General features: G+C 35.3%; 1 protein-coding gene across 1 annotated transcript in view; it reads right to left on the bottom strand.

Moving 5' to 3' along the window:
• Nucleotides 1–995, bottom strand: part of LOC106059570 (neuronal acetylcholine receptor subunit alpha-10-like) — a 78,495-nt gene extending 77,500 nt beyond the window's left edge. Inside the window, exon 1 of the mRNA XM_056030251.1 lies at nt 467–995. Coding sequence (XP_055886226.1) covers nt 467–569 — 103 coding nt within the window. The 5' untranslated portion in view covers nt 570–995. The remainder of the gene's footprint in view (nt 1–466) is intronic.
• Nucleotides 996–22,380: the final 21,385 nt, after the last annotated feature.

Below are 22,380 nucleotides of genomic sequence, written 5' to 3'. Positions count from 1 at the left end.
CCATCCGATTTGTAAAACTAAGACATATTCAATGATTTTGAAGTAGAAAAAGTATTTTTTTTAGTTGCAGCCAAAATTCTTTATATAGAATCACTGTGACATCTGAAGTCTTGGGCGAAATCTTATTTATTGAATGCATTTTTTATTTGGCCTGAGTTTTATCGATTTTAATTGATTGGAACATTATGTTGTAGTTGTTTTTTTTAACTTTTTAAAAGCACTTAGAAATATTGTCTGAAAGAGAAGCATCGATTTTGTATGAAGTCACAAGTACATACAGTCAAATATGTATAAATATATACTTATAGACATATGTATAAACGCATACATATTCATATATTTATTATATTATTATTATTTATATATAGCCTATACTATTTATACACACACACACAGAGTGAGAGAGAGAGAGAGGAAGAAAGAAAGTAAACTGATCACGTGACTCTGATATTAAGGTTATACTTACCATCGTTGTAGTTATATGGAACACGAAAGTTATTGTTTGCGGACGTCACGTGTACAACATATACCAGCAGAAGTAAGAATTGCATTGGCCTGGCTACCACCATTCTTTGTTGAACTTTTGAATTGAACAACTGGTAATGTTTTTTATCAACTGCATACAATTAATCCAAGGAAAGTTTTGATCAAACAATTCTAACGATATCTGCTTAATCTTTTGTTTAGTTTAACAACCTGTCATTTATTCTTTAGCGTTTATAAAGTTTTTCAGTTGTACATAATCTGCAGATTCAATCTATCGCTTTACTGAAACAAATCTATAATTTAAAGTATCAAGTGAGTGTTTAATGTTCTGTACAATAACTGATTGATTTCACGTGCCATGTGTTCACGCAGTGAAGAAAGAAAACAAAGAATAGAAACTAGAGGTCGGTTGGTTACATCGATATCTCATTGGCCTACGTACTGGCTGGCCAGACTCTCTCTCTCTCTCTCCCGTGCATGCCTTGATGTAGCTTGTCTCTCCTTGCTCACGCCGATACGTGGACGGCAATAACTCTTGAAACTCTTGCTTTATGAAGAGAAAAAAAGATCCACGCATCTGACAGATTAGATACACTTGTACTCTCAGCTGAAGGGTGTACAGTGTTTCTCTTTGCGCTTTGTATAGTTAGCCTAACTTCCACCCCCCCACCCCCATCGCTTATAAAATTGGTCATTCTTAACAAATATTATTTTGCATACATTTTATTTGAATCCTAATTGTTAAGTTCTAAACATGCTGTTTATATTTTCCTATCCAACCAGAGAAGACATTGCAATGTTTATTTGTGAGATTACATGTATTTATGATGATGAAGTTGAAAAGAAAAAAAGAAATGGTATAAAAATGATTTGACAAAATTTTGTCAAGCTATTAGTGTTCCAATGTTTCTCATGCCTTTCTTACCAAAAGTCAGTCGCATCACTTGTTCCTTATGTTTTCTTGAACTGTTTTTTTTATATTTTTGTCTTGCCTATTGTTCTTGTTGTGATTGTTTTTTAAAGACAAGTATTTAATTAGACTGATTCTTCTTTGATGGGATAGTACAATTTTTGTTTGGGTTGCTTTAAGACTGTCATAAGTGTATTATCAGACATAAGCCCTTGTGTCTTACTGTGTAATCTAATAGTTAAGAGATACAGCCATAAAGGTAACGATTTCTAATGGAGCTCATTTTTAGCGGCCCCCGATAGGGGAAAGACGCTATTAGTTTTGTGCGAAATGTCTGTCCGTCTGTCCGTCCGTCCCGTTTAGATCTCGTAAACTAGAAAAGATTTTGAAAATCCGACATCACAATATTTTAGACCATTCAAAGTTCTGATGCAACGGCTACTTTTTTTTCCTGAAAGCGAAAAATCTAATTTTTAAAATCAGTTATGCAAGCAGTTTTTTAAAGAGAAAAAGCTAATTAGTATGCATTATAAGTTAAACCGAATTTAAAACAAATAGTAATCTTATAAACTTTATTTTCATAAACTTTATTTTAGTAAAGCAGACGAGCGTTTTTTTTTTTTGTTTTTTTTTTGAGGATTCGAATAACAGATTGAGCCTTTGCAAAACAATTACATTATTTATAAATTTCAGTTAGACCAGGAGAGGCGCGGTAAAGCGCTTAGCTTCCGAACCGAGGGTCCCGGGTTCGAATCCTGGTGAAGACTGGGATTTTTAACTTCGGAATCCTTGGGTGCCTCTGAGTCTACCCAGCTCTAATGGGTACCTGACATTAGTTGGGGAAAAGTAAAGGCGGTTGGTCGTTGTGCTGGCTACATGACACCCTCGTTAACCGTAGGCCACAAAAACAGATGAACTTTACATCATCTGCCCTATAGACCACAAGGTCTGAAAGGGGAACTAGTAAGGCCAGGTTCACATCTAACTTTGCATTCACTTGCACCTATCCTTTGATCTGCTGCACCGTTGGGGCACTACACAAGATCTGTCAACCTTCTTTCTCCATTCTTATCTCTCATTTGTCTTTGATATAATTTCATTTGGATGTTCTTTCTGAAAATATTGAAGCCTGCCTGGGTAGACTACTTCGGGGGCCGATTTTGAGTTTGTGGTTCCACACAAACTGTCTTTGTAGCCTTGTATTTATTGAACTTATTAATATAGAATGTTTTAAGTTGTAAGTCTTATTGTTGAGACTTATTGTTTCTAGAAGTCAAGTCAGTAGCTTTGCCATCTATCTATCTCTTCATTGATTCGTCAACCGAATATCATCTATCATTATAATCAGTCAGACACTGTCCCGTCCTATATAAAGGCACATTTATTATTTCATAAGCTAGGAAAAAAACAGTACAAGTGTAGTGTCATTACAGCATGGGATGGGTTGCATGAATCAGCCAGGCAAACCAACGACTGGTCAGAGTTTTGACACATAGATACTCGTAGATCGTAATTATCTTGTCTTTTAAAGTAACGTTTATAATTTATAAGATAAGATAAGAAGTCAAACAACTACCTTCTAACATCTTATTATTTTATCAGTCAGACATCATGCCATCATCAAAGGTGCAACTTCTACAACCTTGAACTTGCAAACTGTCAGATCAATACATTCACACTTAATTTGAAACATTATTTTTTTTTTATTTTGAGATAAGTTGCAGGCAACAACTGATGAACAAAAGTTTTATTTCGGCAGATGTATACGTTTATTATTTTCTATATTTTTGATAAAACATTTTTAATGTTAGTGTTTATACTAATCCAAAGTTTAAAAGAGAGTAAGACCTTAATCCTTGAACGTAGTAGAGTTATTGATTTACTATCGAGCTATTTCTTTGTCAGACTATAACATAAAAAAATCCTTTGGGAGAGTTTGTTGAGCCTTCGTCCACTTCCAACCATGACAGAAATCATTCACGATGACACCCACTGGGGAGTTGCTCTGTCTATATTTATCACATGGGGTGGGAGTTCTATGGCCAGGGCGCTGCGTAGATGTCCACGTGATTAGAGACAGTGCCAGCAGGCTGGCACACTCACGCCAGACCTGCTCACTTTCATGCGACCTACACGTGAAAGTCTCGGTTAGTCTGGGAGATCAACAATCTATTCACGTAGAGCTTTTGCGTGGCGTCATTTCAACGTAACCTTACACTATGAACAAAATGACGTCATGCTAATGTCTGTTGATACTGTCTGGATCTTAGTGACCAGTAAATAAAGGGATCTGATACTTTAAAACAGGAAGGATTGGAAGGAAAAGTTAACAAGGGGAAAAAAGGTGGTAATAAAATATAGTCACTTATTAAGTGTTCAATGACAGACCCAAGGCTATGTCTGGTCTAGAGTTCCTGTAGTAATGGAGAGAAGTCAGATATAAGGCAATAGTCTCTAGTCATGGAGTTTAGTTGGACCTACGATTTATACACTGATAATTGCAACACATTGTTAACATCAAATTGGCCAATCCATTCATGTTGTGTTGTGAAATAGACAAAGAATTATTCACAATGAAAAACTATAGAGAAGAGAGAGGGGTAAGGGAGAGATGAAGATAGGGAGACAGAACAGCAGTAATTGGAGAAGGAGAAAGAAACAAAAAGTGAGAAAGAAATAGAGAAAAAGAAAGAGAGAAGAGGAGAAAAAGAGAAAGAAAGGCAAAAAGAGAGAGATCAAGAAAGAGAAAGAAAAGAGAAAGAGAGAGAAGAGAGAGAGAGAAAAAGAGAAAGAGAGAAACAATGAGAAAAAGATGAATAGATAAAAAGATAAAGAGACAGAGAAAGAGAAGAAAGAGATAAAGAGAAAGAGAGAAAAAGAGATAGAGAGACAAAAAGAGAAAGATAACGAAACAAAGAGGGAAAGATAAAAAGACAGAGATAAAAAGAGAGAAAGATAGAGAAAAAGAGAGAGAGAGAAATAAAAAGAGAGAGAGAGAGAGGAAATAAAAGAATGCGAGAAAGACTACAGAGATGAGTTAGAATAGCTTGTAACCAAATGACTGTATTTTTAAAAAGCAACACCGAATTTTAATGAATGAGTATTTATGACCAAAGGCTTTAAGTCTATAACCGACTTCCTACACAGAAACAAAAGTCTGTCAGTACTGAGATAAACATGCCATTAAATAACAAATGATTCCAAATGACATCCTCCAGAGACAGAGTAATAATTCTTAAAAACTCGTCTTTTTTTTTTATTACTTGTCTATTTTATTCGTCTGTTCTACTTGCCTGTTGCATGTTCCTGCTAATTAGAAAATAAGAAAAAAAGAAATGTCAAACAATCTTATATCTAAAGACTTAGTTCCAAGCCACAGGAAGGAAACGTCTTCAACAAATACCAATGTAGCCTTGACCTCAACAACTTCATACTTAGGACGTGCTCTAATGCAGAACATCTTTTCAATTTCTGAGTTTTCTAATTAAGAACATACAAGAATCTAGATTTTTCATTTTCTCTTTAAATATGCTAAATTTGTTTCTTTAAAAAATAAATAATTGTCCTCTTTTTACGAGAGAAAAAAAAATGCTTTTATTTGGTCGATGTTTCAAATATATAACTAGATAGATTCTATTGGTTTGACTGCACTAACATATTAACAATGATTGGATTAAGGTTAACATGACTGCAGTATTTTTAAATTCAAAAGAAAATCCGCTGCCGAGGACAGACGCAGACGGCGAAAAGAAAATCTCAATCGACCACTGGCGGGTAATGGTTATGCTGGATGTGGCAAATATGTAGGTCAAGCTGGGGCTGCATAGCCACGGGAAATACTGCATTCCTTATTAATCTTCGGACTCAAAGATAAGCCTTATTTATCTTTAAATTGACTGAACTGAGTTTAAATTGTATGCACTTTCGTTTGACTGCACTATCTTTCGTTACATTGCAATACTTGTAAGGTAGGCATTTTTATTAAATCACATTTTTATTAGATATTATTAAAGATATTTTAAAGGATATTAATCAGACATGTACTCTCTGGTAGATGGAGCTATATACTTCTATAAACTGACAGAAACACACTCAAACACATAATCACTCAACACTTAAACAAACACACAACCAAGAAGTTTAGTGAAGATTGGTGACGACACGAACTGGATTATCTAAATCTTATAGTTGGATCTACACCTGTTTATAATGTCTGCTTCATAGACATTTTCCCACCATTTTGTCTTCGCTCTTAACAAGTAGTGACTAAAGTTGATGGCTGTTCTGTGCCGAAGGCCTAGTAGGTCCTGAGTATAAAGTTAATAGCCTAGTGACCAGTGAGGCAGAGGCATTAAAACACAATGTTGGTCACGATCCCGGACTAGTGAATGACCATCAGACAACAGTAATTAAAGCGCTGGACAAGCTATGTAGCCAGAGTGAGTTTTTTTGTATGTGGCTCGACGAAAAGTAACTCACGCTCTTGCCCAACCAACCAAGAAAAAAATAAATCTGACCAATCGATCTAGTAATTGCCATAAAAAAAAATAACAAACCCTGCACTGCTGCAGACCTTTCAAACTAAATCTAGAGCTAAGTCACACGACAACCAGAAAACGTGTCACACTTCAGCGCGCAGACAATTCGAGTGGTCAATGCCGTTAACAGACATATTGAATGTATTTAATTAGGTCACGTCTGTTACGCCACATAAGAGGAAAAAAATACCAGACAGAACTTGCTAATAGCATAGTTCAAGGTGAAAGTCAAGATTTTAGTGTGATATGTATCAAGGGGTAGCTCAACAAAATTTCTTGGTGAAGGTTGTTTGGAAGGTGGCCTGATGTCTCCAACATGATAAAGGGGGGGGGGCAAAGATATATTAAGACAATAGGAGCTAATCGAGTTAGTTGTTTGGAAGTATTTTGCTAGAGAGTTAGTAGTCACTACTTAAAATCGGTTAATTTCTTATCCTTAGAATCATTGTATCCTTTATCTGAATAATACTTACTGTATTTATACTTACTTGTTCAAGTTTGAGTTTCAAAGCATTCATCTCATTGCATTGTCTACTAGAGATGATTATACTATACTGACGGCACCTCCAGATCCGTCTATGTCAGATGATTGTTAAGATAATACAACACATCTCTCTCTTCAGATACAACCGTGACACGGGCAAACAATGAAATAACCAATTTAATAACTGTTGCACAATTAATTTACCAATTTAATAACTGTTGCACAATTAATTACCAATTTAATAACTGTTGCACAATTAATTAACCAATTTAATAACTGTTGCACAATTAATTAACCAATTTAATAACTGTTGCACAATTAATTAACCAATTTAATAACTGCTGCACAATTAATTGACCAATTTTATAACCGTTGACAATTAATTGACCAATTTTATAACTGTTTCCCAATGAATTGACCAATTAATGTTGCCCAATCAATTAACCAAAGTAAAAACTGACTACAACATTTCACTAATCTATTTCCGTTTGAGTGCACTATCTTTCGAGATTATAACAGGGCTTTGTTGATACACTAACAATGGTGATTCAAATTTCCTTTCCTATAAACCACATAATATCTCCTGAAAAAGTAGCTAAGTATAATGCCATTTGTGAGACCTAATACCGGCTTCTCACTTTGATCAAATTATATTAAAATACTTAATTCTAATCTTGCATTAATTTCTGGTACTTAAATTATCCCTTTCCGACCTCATGATTTATAGGGCAGATGATGTAAAGTTCATCTGTTTTTTCGGCCGACCGATGGTTAACGAGGGTGTCATGTGGCCAGCACAACAACCAACCGCCTTTCCCCAACTAAAGTCAGGTACCCATTAAAGTTGAGTGGATAGGGCGTCCTGGAAATGTCGCAATCGAAAACTCCAGAGATTCGAACCAGAGACCTTATTCTCCAACCTTTTACATTTTGAATCCAATCAAACATTCAGCAACTTTTTATATTCACTTAACCTAGTAAGTTGTTTGCCCTGGATGTGGCAAAATATGTAGGTCTCAGCTGGGGCTGCGCAGCCACGGGATATACTGCATTCCTCACTAATCTTCGGACTCGAAGACTAGCCTTATTATCCTAGTACCAGAGAAGTCAATATTTTGAATCTTTATCAAATATTTAAAACAATGTCCACTAAACCGTTGACGACGACAGAACATTTGTTTCCAACTTTATTGATTGCTGCGCCACAGCGGGCATCGAGGGAGGGGACAGATGCACACTTTGTCTGAACCCAGGACGCAAGAACGTTGCATGCACTTAATAAATTGACTTTTTTAAATAAGCCAACTAAGGTACTATGTAATGAGTAATGCAGTAATGAGCCAAAGGTCACTAACATAATGATGGAAGTTCAAATCCAGAAGACTAACTATAACATAACCTTTCAATACTAATAATGACATTAAAATGATGCCAGCAACTAGGATAAAAAGAATGAAGTTGTAATTGTTGCCTCTAGTGTCAAGAAAACTAATTCGTGCCAAATGCCAGAAAATTCTATTAGGGTCCAAAATGTAAATCATTGCCGATTTGTAGATTTTCTATTACTCTTTGTATATTAAGAAACTATCAAGAGAGAAAATAAAAACAATCCGAGATTAGAAAGAGGAGAATCAAAGAGAAACAAATACAAGAAGATTAAATAGATTCCAAGTGTCAATCCCCCCCCCCCCCCCCGAAAAAAACAACAACTAAAAACAGATTAAAATGTTAAATATTGTGAAAGAAAAATTAAAAGAGTATTGGAATATAAGGCAATAGTAGAAACAATAATCAGTTTTATATTAATATCTAATTCCATAAGTGAATTACTAGTTACATACTTTTATAGGGTAATAGTAAAAAAAACAACAACAACAATGGTTAATTATGAAATCCAGTCCAGAATTAATTATGGTTAAAGCTTCACTCTCATTCATATTAATGTAAACTAGCAGATAGTTTAATCAGTAGTAAAGAAATACAGGGAAAAATAAGTACTACACCAAGGAGTGTCACTAGACAAACACGGACCCAATTCAACACTCTAATCATTGTCTTAATGCGCACCAGGGGAAGCATACACGCACACCTCCATATATGCCCCCCCCCCCTACGGGCTCCCTTATCTCGTCAACGTTTTCTGCAATGTATTTCAACCCAGACTGCACATACCCTTCTAACGTTGTTAAATGTAACATAGAAATTACAGATGAGTTAGGTCCCTTAGACTTCCATCTGTATATAACAAATAACATACAAATTAGACTCAGAGCTAAAACTGTTCTATCTCCGAAACAATTTATTAAACAGTCTTACGAGATTAGGAAATGACCATGCATTTTATGCACCTGTATTTTGGTCCAACCGTTGCACTGGGTAGGGCACGTATCCCGTATGTGAGACGAACGTATGCCAAAAGCAGTCTTTTTTGGTGAGCCAAAAGGTGGTCGACGTAACAGAGGCGTCCACAGAAACGCTTCAAAGACCAGCTTAGGCGTCAACTTTTCTTGGCTGACATAGAAGAGAGCACCTGGTTGCATGCAGCCTCAGAACGAGACAGCTGGAGGTCACTCACGAAGGCCACGGGATATACATTTGAGACCAAAAGAAAAATATTCTGCCGAGGACAAACGCAGAAGGCGAAAAGAAAATCTAAATCGACCACCTGCGGATAATGGTTATGCTTGCCCTGGATGTGGCAAAATATGTAGGTCTCAGCTGGGGCTGCGCAGCCATGGGAAATACTGCATTCCTCACTAATAGTCGGATTCGAAGGCTAGCCTTATTATTTTAAGTGCTGGGGCCTTGCTATCGACAATAAATAAATACATAAATAAATAAATATATAAATAAATAAATAAATAAATAAATATATATATATATATATATATATATATATATATATATATATATATATATATATATATATATATATATATATATATAACAAAAGCAGAGGAGAAAAATCTGGCAGACTGCAAGACATTCTCCATTACATCCGTTAAGTCTGACACCGAGAACAAAACTTCAGAAAGTGTTCAGACACATTCCGTGCCATGTAAGAAACTTGCTTCCCGTGTCTCAGACGTGCTTGATTTCCTGTGGTGCTGCGCCAGTGGCTTGTCGTTAGCAGACGTTAACATCCTCGCCTCCATGGGGAGCCTACTCTCTAATTACGTAAGTCTGGCCCTGTATTCTCTGGCCCAAGTTTGAAATGATGAATGTCTTAGGCAGATAATGGGAAAAGAAAGGATTACCTTTCCATTGGGGAGATTCCTACAGGGGACTGAACTCATTGAAAGAAATTAAGAGCAGAAAAAGAGAAGTTGAAGAAAGAGAGAGAGAGTTAACAACTTACCATGTTTTTGACTGGTGTGGCATGGATGCACTTTTCTTGATTGATATGACTTTTAGAAAAACTCTAAGGTAAAAGATTTTCAGATTATTTAGGTGATAAAATAGAAAACCTGTTTGTTTTCATTAACCAGGTTATTCCAAGTAATGAATTGAAAGTCACTCAACACACATACTTATAATTCTTTTCATATTCACTAAGTTTAGTTAGGACTTAGAATGTCAAAACATAAGAAATATAACCACCTTGCTTAAGAAGTAAAATGAATTTTCTTTTTAATAAATAAAAGTAGTTATGTTTAACCCTCACACTGCTAGGCTAGTTCTGATTGTTATAGTTGGGCAGTTAAGGATTAATCTTTCTTGAAATATTTTTGTTGGAAAAAAAAAGATGTGTACGTGAACATGCCCCCCCCCCCCCCAAAAAAAAAAAAAAAGACTTCTTTTTGTAGTATAGCACAAACTTGCAACGAAAAATTTTACCACATAAACATTTGGAATCCTTGACACAGACACCATAAAATTATACCTGACCCAGAATCTTATGCATGGCCAGAGTGAATTAACACAAGGTTGAGCCGGTGAAACGGACCATACCAGTTAAACTGTGTACATGACTAGAAGTGATTTCTCTAGTTCCATCATGCAACACTGCAATTAGAGCCTCACTGAACAACATGACTTCAGTTTTAGGAATCTTTTCACTGAGTTGTCGGGAGTGATTTACTCTGTTGATTCCTTCAAATCAATGTGGCAGTTTACAAAATGTTTAGTCTGCAAGTGTGTCTATGTCATCGTTTGTGATCTATTAACAAGTCCGCGTCTATTTTATCATCTTTCTTTTATTCATCTCTCCCAATTTAATGTATCTATCTATCTATCTATCTATCTATCTATCTATCTATCTATCTATCTATCTATCTATCTATCTATCTATCTATCTATCTATCTTTCTATCTATCTATCTATCTATCTATCTATCTATCTATCTATCTATCTATCTATCTATCTATCTATCTATCTATCTATCTATCTTTATGAGTGTATTACAGACCTTTGGCTATTTTTCTCTCTATATAGTTATCAAAATATTTCAAAGTGTGATGAAATGCTTATAAATTTAAAAAAAAATTTATTGATAATCTTTAGTCACAAAAGTGTATGTGTTTTTGTTTTGCTGTGTGAGATTTGTGTTAGGTCTGTGTGCTTATGTGTCTGTGAAACCATCGACCCTTCCAACGAATTAATCACCTTTAGAATCTGTACAATGCCAGTCTATAAATTGACCCACCCGTCTACAGACTGGACGATTGAGCTGTCCAGCTCAAAATGAGCCCTCTTACCAGTCTGGTCCAACTGACTTGCTCATTCATCCCACTCTCTAAGTGCCAGAGTCTGTACAGCATCAATACATCGCAGTGATCCTCAAACTTCTCCACAGACTGAATCAATAGGGACGTGAAAGTACGTATTTACTTGATAAATAACAGTTTGAAAGGATTGCATTATCTTCAATCACATTCTATCAACTAGTGGAATATAAGGTTATACCAAAAGGTCACATAGAAAATGATTTTGAATGTTAATACTCAATTACTCAAGACAATTTAACATATACTAGATATAGACTCAAAAAAATAACAAACACTGAATGCAATGTTGCTACGATGAAGTAGGAGCAACATATGTAAAATGTTTGTGTGCTATAAGAAATAAAATGTTTACATAATAAAAGAAGTCAAATGTTTACATGATATAAGAATGTATTGTTAACTTTAGCCTATTCTGTCAAATGTTCTAATTTTATCAATTGCAACCGAGTTTCTATACGTGTACATTACTAAGGATCTGAATGGATACACGCAAGGCTACCAAATACTAGATTATGTAGGTTTGATAGATAATGGTCTACTTAGTTACAGATTCAGAACCTCCTTCATCAATAATAAAGACGTGTTGTAGGCAACATTATTATATATCGGTATTAGAATATTGTGAAATCGATCAGACTGTAACATGGATATTACTTTATTGCAAGTTTCAATATAAGAATTGTTTTCGATAAAAAAAAAGCAAATTATGAGGGCAAGATTTCGATTAAGAATAAAGCATCATCAACAACATCAAACTTTATTTGAGTGAAGGCTTGAGAGGTTCAAATCCTCTCTCTTGCAAACGCTCTGGACAGAAACCCAGCTGTTTAGCGTAGTGCATAAGTAAAACCACCAGATATGTTTGTGTAAGAACCACAACATGTTTCAACACCAGTTCCCTGCAGAAGATGTACAAAACTATTAAAGGGTACCGAATCCGACAAAGTAAGGGACATAATCATTCTTTTTTGAGGTCAAGAAAAATGTCATTAATTCCCTTTCTGCTACTATTTTTTTCTCCCATTTTCTAATCCTACTTTTCTAGTTTGTGTAACACATTCTAATATTTTTAGGTGTAAATATAAAACAAATTGTTGCGTATATATTGATTAAAAAACAAATACCTTCAGGTAAACTAGTAAGAGGACAAACGTATCGTAACAGTACCGCAATAAAAGGAGAGGAGTATTAGTTATGATAGTGCTCTGCTTTTAAACGTATCAACAAGATTGACCTTATTTTAGAATCCTATCCGTATTTTCCACATATGACATCTGGCCTACAGCTGAATTGTGTACAGTAGTTTTTGAAGTCAGATAAGAACATTTTTGTAAAAAAAAAAAAAAAAAAAAAAAAAAAAAAAAAAAACACGTCGTAGACTACTACCTGTTTACAATTTTCGGTGCTCACATTAAATATTCAATATATTATTATTTGAATTTTGAAATTACTAATTGAATAAAAATTTGATCAATGCAAAGTTAATTTTTGTAATACCATTATTTTGTATTAAATAAAGATTTGTTCTACAGTAAAATGTCATTAAGTATTTTATCGATCACACCAAAACAAACTGAATAGTTTCTTTTACTTATACAAATGTATCCACTATGTACATCTATTTTACACACATACACACACACACATATATATATATATATATATATATTCACACAGACATTATTTTACATACTTTGTATAGTATTTTTTTTAACCTCTTCTTCGAGTAAACACTTTTATTACAAGCTTGAGATCAGAAATCAAAGAAATTAAAATCTGTGGCTTGTAGTTCTTAATTATATATACGGCATCCATTACACAGGCAGCAGTACATTTTTATTTCGAAAACTATCAAGTTCTAGATCTATTTCCTTTGCATTAAATATCTAAAAAAAAAAACCACACTATCCTATTATCCAAGCACACTTACATGGGGTCATTGTGATAACTGTCTAAATCTAAAGCCACTTACTTTAATTATAAAATAATAATTTAAAAAAAAAAATCACGAAAGATAACTTTTATTTGTCGACAGCGCTTTTTTTATATGAATTATGTCCCTTACTTCTTAACATTAGTGGCAGTGTATTGATAGAGCAGGAGGGGCTCGTTAGCCATGGCTTGCTACCCACCTAAGAGAAGGAAAACTCTGAATTCAAACCTCTGTTGCCTTGCAGCTATACCCAATCATGGGAAAGGCTTCGGGAGTCAACCCTGAGGAAAAATCAGGAGCTGGCGACCCTAAGGCAGTTTGCAGCACCAAGTGTTACTCTCTGGCAGAACCTGCGACGCCGCTGACCCCAAACTGTATAGGCACTGCCGTTCCTTTGGATACATCAGCTGCGTGGAGTCGGGGGAACTGATGTGTGGGAGACATCGTTCCGACCACAGCTAATGCCCAGGCATTCATCTCATTTCCATGAGATGATCCATAGTCGCTTCGCGACTGAAGGAGGCCATAGAATTGATAGAGCAAATAGAGACTGTTTATATGGCATTATTATTTGTGTTTGTTTGTTTGCTCGTGTGTGTGTATGTGCGTGTGTGTGTGTGTGTGTGTGTGAGAGAGAGAGAGAGAGAGAGAGAGAGAGAGAGATATTAATACTTGAACTGTAAAAAATAATTGTAGAAACAAAGTGATAATTGATGAGAGATACCTTTGAAAAGAAGATTATATATATATATATATATACCGTTGGGATACCAAGCAAGATTTGTCAATCGTCTTACTCCATTTCTCTCTGTCTTTTATCTTGGATAGAGCCTCTTTCAGTGGCAGGCCCGTCTGTTCTTTTATGTTGTCTTCCCATCGTTATCTCTTCTTCTTTTTCCTGGTACTGTTCCCTGAAGGATGGTCTTTCCGAGCCCGAAGATCTTGTACTATGGCTTTAGAGTTTTAGTTCGCGTTTTTTTAAACAATAGTTTGGTGGGGTCCAATCGCTGTAGTAGCTCTGTCTCTCTTCGTTTGTGATGAGGTCTTTAAATGTGATGCCTAGGATTATTCTGTAGCATCTCAATTCCATTGCTAGGATCCTCTTCTCTAGCTTCTGCAGTCACAGTCCAGAAGCATTTAGAATGTGGCCATGACCAGGGGGCGCGTCAGTCTGATTTTGGTTATACCAACACTCTGTCTGTCTGGATGTCCGTCTGGTAAAAAGTTTGTGCACATTATTTGTCAGACACTCAATCTCGGATCTTTTACATGCCAACACAAGAATTAATTGAAGACAACAATTAGTTAATTAGCTATTGGTAATTAATGTTTTGTTTTGTATCTCGAACAAGAGAAATAAATTGTACTTGACTAATACCCTTTATAGTTCGAGGCTCTATATTGTAATAAACAGTATATTACTATAACTCACGTGGACATGATGTTTGTGTGTAGGCTACACATTTTTTAACATTAACAATTATAGGCAGAAAGAAATGCACAGAATAAAAATAACAAACTTCTAGATAGAAGTGCTGACTTGTTTCACCACCCTTCTAGACGCTGGTCACCTTTCACACTACAGTAAATTCCATTGCCTTTTGTTAGAAGACGCGTGTTGCTAGGACAGCGTGTCAAATTCATTCAAATTATGTAAATGTTCCAAACAGACGTTTAGGTCGACTGTGTGTTTGTGTATTTGTATTTGTTTTATATAATGTTTAACTACATAATGTATTTCTTTTATGCAGCCCTGGTGTCAAGTTTTTTGTTTGATTTATAGTTGCCACAGCAAAGAGCCATAGAAAACAAGGAAACAAGGAAACAACTATGGCTTGGGAACTCACAGAATTTTTTCTAAACTCAGCGCTGAATTTTAGTAAATAGAGACATTCCGAGTAGGACTTTTTGTGGAGACCCTAACGTCTTCAAGCTTCAAGGGGCACTTAATAATGCTAATGATTATTAAATGATATTATATTTTTAAAGGAGCCCAGTGCGGAATCTTCAGTGTCATGCTTGCGGGAACTGTGGTGCATGGGACGCTAGCGGTCGTTTGCGCGGGGCATCGAACTTCTCCTGATCAATGTCATCACACAGGCTGGGTGAAAGGTCTTTGCAAGTACTATGACGCGAGCGTCTTAAGAAAAGTTGTTCATAAAATCTTTCCTTGTTTTACTATATCTAATATGAATTATTTGTTAAAAAAAACCCTATATTTATAAAATGTGGGTCTTTGAGAGGATACAGTCATCCCTTGACATCTGGCCCTGATGACACTCCTATGTGACACTTCGTCATATATCCCTTTTTCTTGTCCAAGTCCCTGATAGTGGAAGCACCTCCTGTCCTGACCCCAGCCTTATTATATCTCAGATGTTATTAGTAGGGTTGCACAGTGGCTGAGTGGTTTAGCGCTTTGCTTCCGATGGGTCCCTGGTTCCAATCCTGGTGAAGACTGGAATTTTTTATTTTGGGATCTAAAGGACGCCACTGAATCAATCCCATATAAAATGGGTACATGACATTAGTTTGGGAAAAGTTAAGACGGTTGGTCATTGTGTTGTCAAACTCTTTAACCGTTGGCCACAGAAATAGACGATCTCAAGACCGCATGGTCTGAATGGTGAACTTTAGTTGTTTTTTTGTTAGGTAGGTTAGTAAGTATATTTGTCCAATAGGGTAGACTTTCGAAGCTTCTATCAACTTGCTTTGTTTTTCTGGCTGAAATCTTGCTCACGTTATTTCTTCCACTTCCCATTCACGTATCGAGTTGAAACATTGCTCAGCTATTGATTGTGGACGACAACACATGAATCACTAAAAATTAGCCAATTAGTTACGCAATTAGTCGTAATTAATTAATTTTCTTTTACATTGAAATATAATTAACTAAGGGAGATAAGCCTTGTATAGAGAATTAGGTTGTTCGCAAAAATGTTCAAGTATAGACATTTTAAAACTATAAAACCTATTTTAATAAGCAGTTGAATAGCTGAGTAACTAGCACGTCGGCCTTCCACCTAGTAGACTCGAGACGAAGAATTTAAATTCAGATTCGATGTACTTCTTTTTTTTTTTTATTGCTTTTGATTGAAAGGGCAGCACAGAAATATCAAAAATGTTCAATGTCTTAGTTTTGAGTTATCTGCATAAGGCCACATTAAAAAGATCCATGTTTACTGTACAGGCATCAATCGATATTTTAAAATTGATTTCCCCCCCCCCCCTATTCAAGAACAACTCAACTTTGACCTGGTCTACTAAAAGTTAACACAAATATCTGAGTAAATGTAAAGAGTAAATGTAACAAAAAGAGGGGCGGAGTTAGGAGAGAACGATCCAGAATGTCTTTCCCATTTTACAATCAACCTTGAACTCTAGTCTTTGATGAAAAAACCTCAATGAATAAAAGAAGAAAAAATAAAACATGTCATTAGCTGTAATAGAAATAATACACTTAGTAAATTTAGCGCTAAAGTCAAGGAGATAAAGAAATTAAAGGAAGAATGCCTCTTAACACTAAAACACTTATTGATAGCTTAGCTTTTTAAAACAAATAATTGTTCCTAACGAGAGAGAGAGAGAGAGAAAGAGAGAGATGGTCCCACAAATAGCTGCTAAAAGGTTTATCGATGTTGCGCTTATCACAGTGTTAAAAAAAAGCGCGCGCGTGTTCTTGAGGATATTACTGTGAGAGGTTGATCTATTTCTAAAGAATCATCGCAGTGAGAGCCATTACCTTTTCTTTGGGGTCAGTAAAACGTCACGTCTGCTCACGCTTTCATCTCCTTTCATCAATTTGTTTTGCTCAGCGATGCTTTTTAGTAAAGTGGTTTATTGGTTCACTAAGTGATAATTAGATGTATTCACATGCTGATATGTAAAGCTGATATTACACACACTTAACACTTAGGGACTGGTGACCTTCACGTCATGTTTACATTAGTCTTCGCCGAACTTTTATGTCACGTGCCAATAACTTCATGGCTGATGGTCTATCTTTTGTGCATTTAGACTGGGTCGATGTTGTGAGAGGTGACAGAGGGGTAGCAAGAGGATGGGGGTAATATTGGAGGGAGGGAGGGAAAAAGGGAAAGGCGGAGCTTGGGGGATGGCATCTGTGTTCTTGTTGACTAGAATGTCATTGGTTCGTTTTGTATTGAACTTTAAATGAAACTCTACGATAATCTATCTATCTATCTAATCTATCTATCTATCTATCTATCTATCTATCTATCTATCTATCTATCTATCTATCTATCTATCTATCTATCTATTCTATTCTATCTATCTATTCTATCTATCTATCTATCTATCTATCTATCTATCTATCTATCTATCTATCTATCTATCTATCTATCTATCTATCTATCTATCTATTCTATTCTATCTATCTATTCTATCTATCTATCTATCTATCTATCTATCTATCTATCTATCTATCTATCTATCTATCTATCTATCTATCTATCTATCTATTCTATTCTATCTATCTATTCTATCTATCTATCTATCTATTCTATTCTATCTATCTATTCTATCTATCTATCTATCTATCTATCTATCTATCTATCTATCTATCTATCTATCTATCTGTCTATCTACCTATCTACCTATCTATCTATCTATCTATCTATCTATCTATCTATCTATCTATCTATCTATCTATCTATCTATCTATCTATCTGTATATCTATTTATGTGTATCTCTCTCGTCATAACTTTTGCTGTTTCTCTCTCTCTCTCTAGTTATCCAAATATTTCTTAGAGTGTTGAAATGTTTATAAAAGTAAAAACAAAAGAAGTGTTGAGTCAAAGACGTGTATGTGTGTTTATTTTACTATGTGAGATTGTGTGTATTTCTCTTTATGTCTGTGTGTGTGTCTGTGAGACCATTGTCCCTTCCAACGAATTTATGATCTTGCACAATGCCAGTCTATATAGTGACCTACCCCGGCCTACAGACTGGACGATTGAAATGACCAGTTCAAACTTCTCCATAATATTTCTCATTCTCGGTTTAAGTGTAAGAACTATTAATAGCCTTTAAAAGAATTATTCATTAATGAATTATTCATATCTATTCGAACATTATTTAAATAAAAAGGTTTAAATGTGACCCCTGTTATTCAATGGTGAATACATTATACACAATTTGAATGAGACAACAAAGGAGGTCCACAAAGATTCTAGTTTTTTTTTTCAAACAAATTTACTTATGATTTTAATTGGTTAAATAATAATAATTGTTCTTGAGATTAAGATGAGAGCAGGGCCGGCCTTAGGCAATAGGAGGCCCTAGACGAAGTAATTAGGGTAGCCTTTAATGAAATAGAACAACAAAAAGTTAAGATCATAAATACGCAATGAATTAGAAACCTCCAAGTATCTATATTTCAGTGAACAAATAAATTAAATTCATATCGCGCGTATAGCACGAATGCGCTTCATTGACCATTAATGATCACCATAAGGAAAAAAAAAACAATGGTCTTCGAACATATGTAGTCTAACAAGTAGATCTAAACGTTCTTGAATAGACCTTGAATCATAGACTTGGAGCTAGGCTAGTAGACACAGAGCCATAGAGTTCTACTATGTCTGAGATTTGATCCAACTAGAGCTAGGCTAGTAGACATAGAGCCATAGAGTTCTACTATGTCTGAGATTTGATTCATGTTTCGCCATTTGTTTCTCTTCATTGTTATCCCTATGAGTCCTGTGCGAGGCCCTCACCAATCAGACGATCTAGACGGCTGCTTAGCTTGCTTATGCCTAAGGCCTGATGGTGAGTCTGAATTGTAGTGTAGACTTACATGAAAAGACCGCCTACAAATGGTCTTCTTGTTTTTGCCACTTCGTTGAAAGTCTCAGGTCATTGACCTCTAAGCCACAGATCGTAGTACTGTAATATTTATTGTAGCCAGGAAATTGTGGTTAGGAAAAACTAGAAAAAAAATTTTAAAACAACAAACAAACAAAGTTAATGTGAAGTGTAATTGTATCAATTAGTTTGGATCAGTCAAGTAATTAAATTTGTAATAGACCTGGACCAACAGCAATAAATCTTTGCGACTAGAAATGTTTTTTTTTTACCAAATTTTATTTTGTTGAACGCTATTTCATGCTTTTTAGCTTTCTCAATGAGCTCAATACTATAGTGATCCTAGCACCTACCTGAACCAGTTGGGAACATGGGGGGGGGGGGGAAAGAAAGAAGGGCTATATGGGTGGATGTTAACTTAATTGGTTTTAAAAACAATTTAATTAATAAAAAAAGAATGGCCTGAATTCGAACTCATATCTCTCACCTCCTCAAGCCGACGTTCTACCCACTTTGATGGTGCTTACATTTATGTTTACATTCAATTTTTCCAAGCATTTTGATCCTGCATGAAGACACGAGTAAGATTTAACATTGAAATATACCAAGTTCAGTTGTTCTTACGTCACGTCCTAGACCAATTTTTGTTTTAAGTCTGAAATCTGCCATTAGAAATATTTCTTTTTTTTTTGTTTAGCGCAATTTTATGCTTTTAGCTTTCTCGATGCGCTATGGTCTTATGACTTTTCTGGACCTGTTGGGAAATGGTGGTGGGGGGGGGGGGGAGAAAGTACGGGGTATCTATGTGAATGCTACCGTGATCGCTTTTTAAATGCCATTATATTTTAAAAAAGTTGAACGACCTAAATTAGAACTAGTGGGCTGATGACTCAAGTGGGCTGACGACGCATGGTAACTCATGGGAAATGCTTATGAAATAGAATGTTTTGTAGTTCTCTATGTTAGTTTCAAACTTTAAAGCGGCGACATATTTCTCTCTACAAAGTATAAGGGGGACTAATTCAACTTATACTACCACATCAGTCAAATTCAATTTCTTTTCCTTGTTCGATACCAAACAAAAAAATAATTTTAACTTGATTATTGTGTTGTCAGGTAAAAAAAAAAAGAATTTTACGAAATTCCACCCTGATTCGAGATTGGGTATCTGAGAACTAGCGTGTACAATTTTTAACAGACAAACAATGAGTTGCTTATACGTTTTATTAAAACAAGAGAGAACAGGCTTATTTAGAGGTGAAAAGAGTTTAAAATGAAAGGTTATGGCGTCCAAAGAGACTGGGGCAAAGCCGTCTAAGTCGGTCCATAGCCGCGACACGCACACGAACTAGTTCCCGCTCACGAAGTTTGCGTTGACTACGTTGTCGACACAAAACCAATTAAGTTCATACAAGGTTTTATATCAGTGGTTCTCCAGCTTTGTCACCCACCGCATCCCTTTTTTCGTATACTTTCTCTTAAAAAATCCACTATAGCTCCCCTCAAGGACCAATACTACTACAGGACAAATTTAAGTTCCATTTATTTATATATTGATTTATTTTAATTTAAAACTGCTTTTTTTTTAGCTTTGATTTTAAATTAAATTATACATTTTGTAATAATTATTATTTTAAAATCCACATTTCAAGACGACATGTGCATAGAAGAGGCATGTGGAAGGTTGCGTCGACCTTTGCTAGACTCTGACTAAGTGTTTGGGATCACCGAAAGCTCACAAAGATGATAAATGGAGGTCCACAAGACATGTGTTTTGAGCACGCTACCGCACGGCAGTGAGTCATGGACTAACTATGCAAAATAAGAGTAAACAAATTCATTTCGCTTGCGCTGCCTACGAAGGATCTTGAAAATCACAAGGCAAGAAAGAGTGTTTCACGCTGAGATTCTCGGTCGAATAGGTTTTCTTTACAGTCCTCAGACAATCCCAAAAGTCATCCTTTATGGTCAACTTGCGACTAGCTCAAGAAAAACTGGTCGTCCCTACCTCTGTTATGTGGATGTAATCAAACGGAACCTTAAAAGCAGTGGACATTAATGCTGGGAAGATACAGCTACGTGATTCTCTATCTCTTCTATACAAATTACATAATACACAATGGCTATCACGTGACAGTTTTTTTTTCGTTGTTTTATCAATATTATCACGTGGCTAAATGTTGTTTGTTTACGATTAGTGAATGAGGTCCATTAGACAATATTAGAAATGTCAAGCTTTAAATTAGTCAAAGCTAAAAGTTCTGATGGCTACATCCCATCTTTTTTTTTTTCTCATAATATTTGTTTCATCACTAAATCTAGTTTCATCTATTTATATTGAGGAAAGGGCTAAAAATTCCACTTTTGACCACAGTTCTGGTAATTAAAAAGAAAAGAAAATTAAAATGCAGCCATATTTTTGTTGTGCTTCCTTTGTTACAATGCTTTTGAGTGATGACATAATTTCTTAATCTTTTTTTTTCTGCAATTTAATTTTAACATAGCTAGAAGATGTTTAAAAAAATAGGACACCTTTGTTTCAATTTTAAATGTATTACATCGTAGAAGCGAGCTTTCATTTCTTTATTGAACAATGTTAGGGGAGTATAATGTCGTACATGACAAAGTAACAATGTAAAACTCTAAATCAAAGCCATAACTGGCTAAACATAACGCTATTGTGGTTACTTTCTATTGAATTACTTTTATATATCCATTGGAACATCCAGCATAGAACAAGGGAAATAATTTTACAATATTGAGAAACAATGATGTAAAAGTTCCCTTAGGGCCTATATAAGAAAAGTTCAAAGAAAATATTGTTTTTTATATTTTGCTTGTTTTAAAACTGCCTCTTGGATATAAATAAGCCAGGTTGTACCATGTGACACCCAAGAACCACAATCGCTTGTTCGTCCATGTGTGAAACTTGCTTTCATCTCCCTTGTTCTCCAAGCCATGTTGATTACCAACAGAGAAAACGCAGAGAAAAGGTTATAATAAATAAAGAACGCAGAGCTCACAAAAGAGCTCTTTCTGTCTTGCTATAGAACTGAACTGATACAGCTCTATTCACCAAGTCTCGTGACGCAGGCCTCATTGCATTCACTCACAATAAACAGCGCTCAATCTGCAAAGAAAATAAAAATTAATTAAATGAATGGAGGATCTAAAACGAGCGATCAATCAAGCGTATTGATTTTATATCGAATTCCCAATGTGATGGAGGCTGTTGAAAGAAAATGTGCCAAAAAATACTGTGTAACATCTGCAAGGTTCCAAATAGGTAATGGTTAACTAGGAAAATGGGATAAGAAGACTGTGAAGACAAGACAATGCTCTTGGAAAAAGATTTAAAAAAAAAAAAGAAAAATTAAAATCCAGGTGTCAAACAAGCTATGAGACTTGCTATTGATTTGTCAAGAAATTAGACAATTGATGCATATCTTTGGGAAAAGAATTACTAGCTAATTGG

This window comes from Biomphalaria glabrata, chromosome 1, assembly GCF_947242115.1.
Source record: "Biomphalaria glabrata chromosome 1, xgBioGlab47.1, whole genome shotgun sequence".
In the NCBI taxonomy this organism is placed as follows: Eukaryota; Metazoa; Mollusca; class Gastropoda; family Planorbidae; genus Biomphalaria; species Biomphalaria glabrata.
This window is presented reverse-complemented; position numbering and strand designations above follow the sequence as displayed.